The sequence below is a fragment of the Salminus brasiliensis genome, chromosome 10, assembly GCF_030463535.1.
Source record: "Salminus brasiliensis chromosome 10, fSalBra1.hap2, whole genome shotgun sequence".
NCBI lineage: Eukaryota > Metazoa > Chordata > Actinopteri > Characiformes > Bryconidae > Salminus > Salminus brasiliensis.
The window spans coordinates 17889358-17894357 of NC_132887.1; the positions used below are offsets into that span (position 1 = coordinate 17889358).

Here is a 5000-nt window from a genome sequence, read left to right on the forward strand (position 1 = left end):
GAGTTCAAGAGGTTTTGTGTGGCATTGAGTGAGACATGAAAGAGAAAGAGGAAAGAAAAGAGAAAAAATAGAGAGTGTGAGTGTAAAAAAGCGAGAGAGACTGAGAGGCGGAGAGAGAAGTGTGAGTTTGTGTGTGTGTGTGTGTGTGTGTGTGTGTGTTGGCAGTGGTAGATAAATGAGAACAGAGGGATCAGTAGAGGCTGTAAAATTTGCTACAGAACCTCCTCTCCCTCCCTCTCCCTCTCCCACTCTCTCTCTCTTTTCACCGCTCACTCTCTATTCATTTCTACCTCTCTCTCCATCCACCACACTCTCAGATCCTGCCTTTTTTCCTCTCCCTTTCTACCACTACACCCTGTCTCTTCCTTTCTTTCCCCGGCTCTTTCTCTTTACTCATTCTTTATGTCTCTCTCCCACCCTCAGTCTTTGTCTCTCTTCCGCTTTCCATTTCTCTGTCCACTATCTTTCCTCCCATCCACTATCTCTCTTCCCACACTTGCAGTAGAAGCAGCCCTGAAACTGACCACCGTTTACACACCCCTTTACTCTGAAAACAAAAACACACACACTTCTATTTTCATCAAACACTCCATAAGTACACACTCACAAACACTAAGGAGAATTTAAAGTAAGCACACACACACACACACACACACAAACAAAACAAGACACGCTCTCTTATCTCTGCAGTCCGTTGGCCAAACAGAGCCCGGTTGCCACGGTTACCCCATTTACCCATGTAAATGGCCGTAACCCATGGTTACTCCCTGTTACGCACCGTAACCCATAGTAACACACGGCTAGCCAGTAGCCACGGTAACACACGAGGTTACATAAGTGAGCCCCAAAATCCAGTACAAGGAGCACTGCGGCAGGACACAGATCCAGCAGAATCCCTTCAGAGAGCCAGGGCTCGGAGCACGAGCTGGAAAAGCTGCTCAGTTGAATCTGGTTTTTCTATCTCTACAGCCCAGGAGTGTGTGTGGGAGAAAAGTGCAGTGTATATGTGTATGTGTGTGTGTGTGTGTGTGTGTGTGTGTGTGTGTGTGTGTGATCACGAGAGAGAGACAGAGGGAGAGACAGAGGGGCAGAGGAGTGACTCACTCTTTAGAGCTGAAGTCTGGCAACAAAAACCTTTTTACGCTTTGACAACTAGTAGCACACACAGACACATATTGGAGCAAACAATTACACACAGTAACACACACATACACATTTGTTTTCTGCTGAATACACATAACAACTTATTTATGTAACTATGTGATATGAATGATCTAAGTCTAAGTAACCTTGGTTACCCCAGATACTTGGATTTCCTACAAGATCTTTCGAATACAAAACTTCTGTCCTGAAAATACACAAAACACACACACACACAGATATGCTTTCTGTCTCCCATTTGCTTTCAAGTGTCTGATATTCACAGTTGTGAGGAAAATCGTCAGCCAACAGCCAATGCTATTCTGGCTAACAACCCCCAATCAAAAACAGCTCCAAACAAGCTTGAATCAAGCAAAGTCCAATCAAGCAAAGTCCAGTTTGATCCTGGTGTGAAAATACACTTTCAATACTTGTGAAACCCACTTACAACAAAGATTTCTTCTGTGATATGAACTAGACTTTCTCTGTCTCTCTCTCTACTCTGGCTATCTCTCTCACTCACACAAACAAAAAAAAATCAATACTTAACCTTTCCAACTACTGTCTCTCTAAGCAGCTGCAGTAGTAGATGTTGGAGGCTTTGAGATGTGTGTGTATATAGGTAGTGTTAACCCCTTCATCCTAAAGACTGATGAATTCCTCACCTTAATCACGACTTCACCTACATGTTAGTTTCATAAAAGTCACCAAGTCATTTAATGCATGTTACTAATATAATATATAGTCTTACGCCTTTATAAAACATATTTACAGTACTGTTACAGTACAGTACATTTTTTGAAACATTTTGTGATTTGATGCATGAGAGTGTGTTATTTTTTGGCAAAGATATTGGCATGAATGTTAATAAAAATCAATTAAAAAAGAACATGCCCATGCCTCCTCACTGCAATCCCCATATACCATTTTCAAACTCCCCTTAAACAAGTCCAGTATTTATAGTTGCCATCCAATTCCTAGTTTATCTCTATCGATTAATAGTTTCAGTTGACCCCTTAAACAGCTTTTGGACCGCCAACGGGCTGAAAGTGATACTACAAACTTTTATTACCAGAGAAGAGCCCCTCCAGTTTATACAGAAGTCCCGGTAGTTCCTGAATAATACACCTTAGTGTGTAATGAGTCTTGGAATGTTAACTGAATGCGTTAACTGAACTTAATCAGGTCTTCTAACAGTTTTTCTCAAACCAACACACCATCGCTGTCAGGCAAAAACCTCATATTGCCAAAACAGCAAATTTACAAGAGAAGGACAACAGCAAATTTACAAGAGAAGGACAACAGCTTCAATTAATTTTGTCATAATATAAAGAACATCTGCCACACCCTTTCTAATGAATGCATTCAGCTACTTTAAGCTGCAAGCATTGCTGACACAGATGTGCAAACGGGCACACACACAGCTTGTCTAGTCCTTATACAGAATTATTATTAATTAAGCCCCCCAGCACTGAGTTGTGGAGCAGTGCAACTATGTTCTCTGAAATAATGGTGCCATGTCCAATACATTTGGGATGATGAGTTGGAGATGAGGTGAGGTAGTGTTCTTCTAACATTCTGACCACACTAGAACACTTGTCACTGAACGCTACCAAATCCTCACAGCAATGATCCTAAATCTAGTAGAAAGCCCTTCCCTGTAGAGTAGAGACAGTTACACCAAAAAAAGCAGGATAAACTCTGTTATTACCCATGATTAAAAAAAAAAGAAAAAAAGAATGAGCAGGTGTCCCAATACTTTTGTCCATAAAGACTACTGCCCATGTAAACAACACATTCCTTTTACTTTTTACTCTTTAATTTTACTTGTATTTGTTCTAATGTTATTTAGTCTTTAAATCAAGGCAAAAACTCACTTTCTGCTGACATCACTGGTTTTATAACATTTTCATGATGCATTTCTGTAAATCTTAAAATTTGTGATGTCAAAAAAAAAAGTGTAAAAGTGTAAAACTTGCAGTGGATAAGGAAGTTTTTAGTGCGGGTGGGTATCATGGGTATTGAAGGTGTGTGGGTGTGTGTGTGTGCGTGCTTACCAGTGCAGGTTGTAGAGAGCTGTTCTCCTGTGAGGTGGTGTTTCTCCTCCTGGCCCACACTAGCTTGTGCTCCAGCACAAACACTTCCCATTCCTCTTTCAGTCTCCTCCAGTGACGCTCCGCTGCCGCCTCACCGTCCCACTCCACACACACCTAACACACACACAGAAACAGAGAAGGGAGGGGTGAGATGTTAGAGGTGTGAGACAATATCATTAACTCACACACAAACACACACACACTGGAGGCATGTGTGAGTGGGGGTGGGTTGCAAAAATACACACACACATACACACATCATACATCACACATCAAACACTTCCACACACACGCACATCCTCACAGCTCACACACAATCTCCATTCACTTGATTAATGTAATTAATAAAAGCATAATGGAGTGGGGTAATTACAAACAGACCGAAAGACAGCCACACACACACACACACACACACACACACACAGAAATACAGAGCAAAAGCCATCTCTTCTGTAGCAGAATACATCCTATTACACTCTGCTGTTCAAATCTCCCAGTCTGAGATACATACACACAAACCCTAGGAGCTCAACATTGCAGAGATGATTACCACTGTGGGGACGGACATGGCTAGAAAGGTGTGCTTGCCATTCTTCTCAAGGAGAGCTCTCAATGCAACACAACCATACAGGGAAAAATCCATCTGTTAACTAGGAATGTAAATCTGGATACTGTAGGAGTAGGAGGGAAGGAAAAAAACTGTGTCTGGAAGGTGGGGCAGCAGACTAACATTTTAGATGATAGCACCGGTGTGAAGACATACATACTCACAAATACAAGCAAAATCTCTGCATTTTACAGTCAGCATTCAAATGCTAAGTTAATCTCTAACGGTTCACTGAGTGCTCAAAGACCCGTATATATCACACAATTTGAATAATTTATGACTATTAACTGTAATTCCACAATTTAGTTAGGGAAAAAGGGAGTAGGATTCCTAAGGAAATCATTATATGCATGAACTTTTTCTATTTTATTATTTTAGTGTTTTTTCAGCATTCTAAAAATGCTGAGAATATGTAGTTTTAAAAATACATTCAAAATGCAAACATGACGGAGGGAACTATTTAAATAGTCAGTGAATGAAGATGATGAGATGCTGTTTTTTATCGTTTGGAATGGACAACAAGCACAAATGACTTTGATTCAACAGTCTACACTATGTACTGCACTAAATCTAGTTAAAACAATACTAATACAGCCACGCCGCTTTGCCATGGTGCTCTCTCCCCTCATCACTTTTAAGTGTTGCCTGCCCAAAAACATGTGCAGGATACATGTGTTAAGCCCTTCCCCTTCCGAGTGCCAGGAGCATTGCTAGTGCTAGGGGGAGCTACGAACGGGTGGATTAACTGGCAGTACCAAACCAAACCAAACAATAAATAAAAAAATTTAAAAAACAGTACTAATAGACTCTGTAATGAGACGCAAAGCTGTTGGCACTTTTCTAAGTACTGACTATCACGTTAAATGCAAAAAAGCATATTGTGACATGCTATGTTGTAATGAAACACAATAATGATAACATATTGCCATGCAGCCCAGCCCATAGATTACCCATCTTATACCTGATTGAACTGTACAGCATATGTTGGCCAACCACAGCTTCCAACAGTCACTTTCCACACCCACACTTCACTTCAAACCATGTGCATTAAACACAGCTCTTGGACCCTGGAGAGACCAAGCCCAATTTTGCTCTCTCTGGGCCCCGGATGCCGATGGCTAGCTGCATGACCAAGTTTCGAACCAGTGGCATTCTCT

The 5000-nt window shown here is 41.2% G+C and overlaps 1 protein-coding gene across 2 annotated transcripts in view; it reads right to left on the bottom strand.

The window, feature by feature from the left end:
• Nucleotides 1-5000, bottom strand: part of jmjd1ca (jumonji domain containing 1Ca) — a 64479-nt gene that overhangs the window by 50734 nt on the left and 8745 nt on the right. For both annotated transcript variants that reach the window (XM_072689563.1, XM_072689564.1), the window contains exon 2: nucleotides 3198-3350. In XM_072689563.1, coding sequence (XP_072545664.1) covers nucleotides 3198-3350 — 153 coding nt within the window. The remainder of the gene's footprint in view (nucleotides 1-3197; nucleotides 3351-5000) is intronic.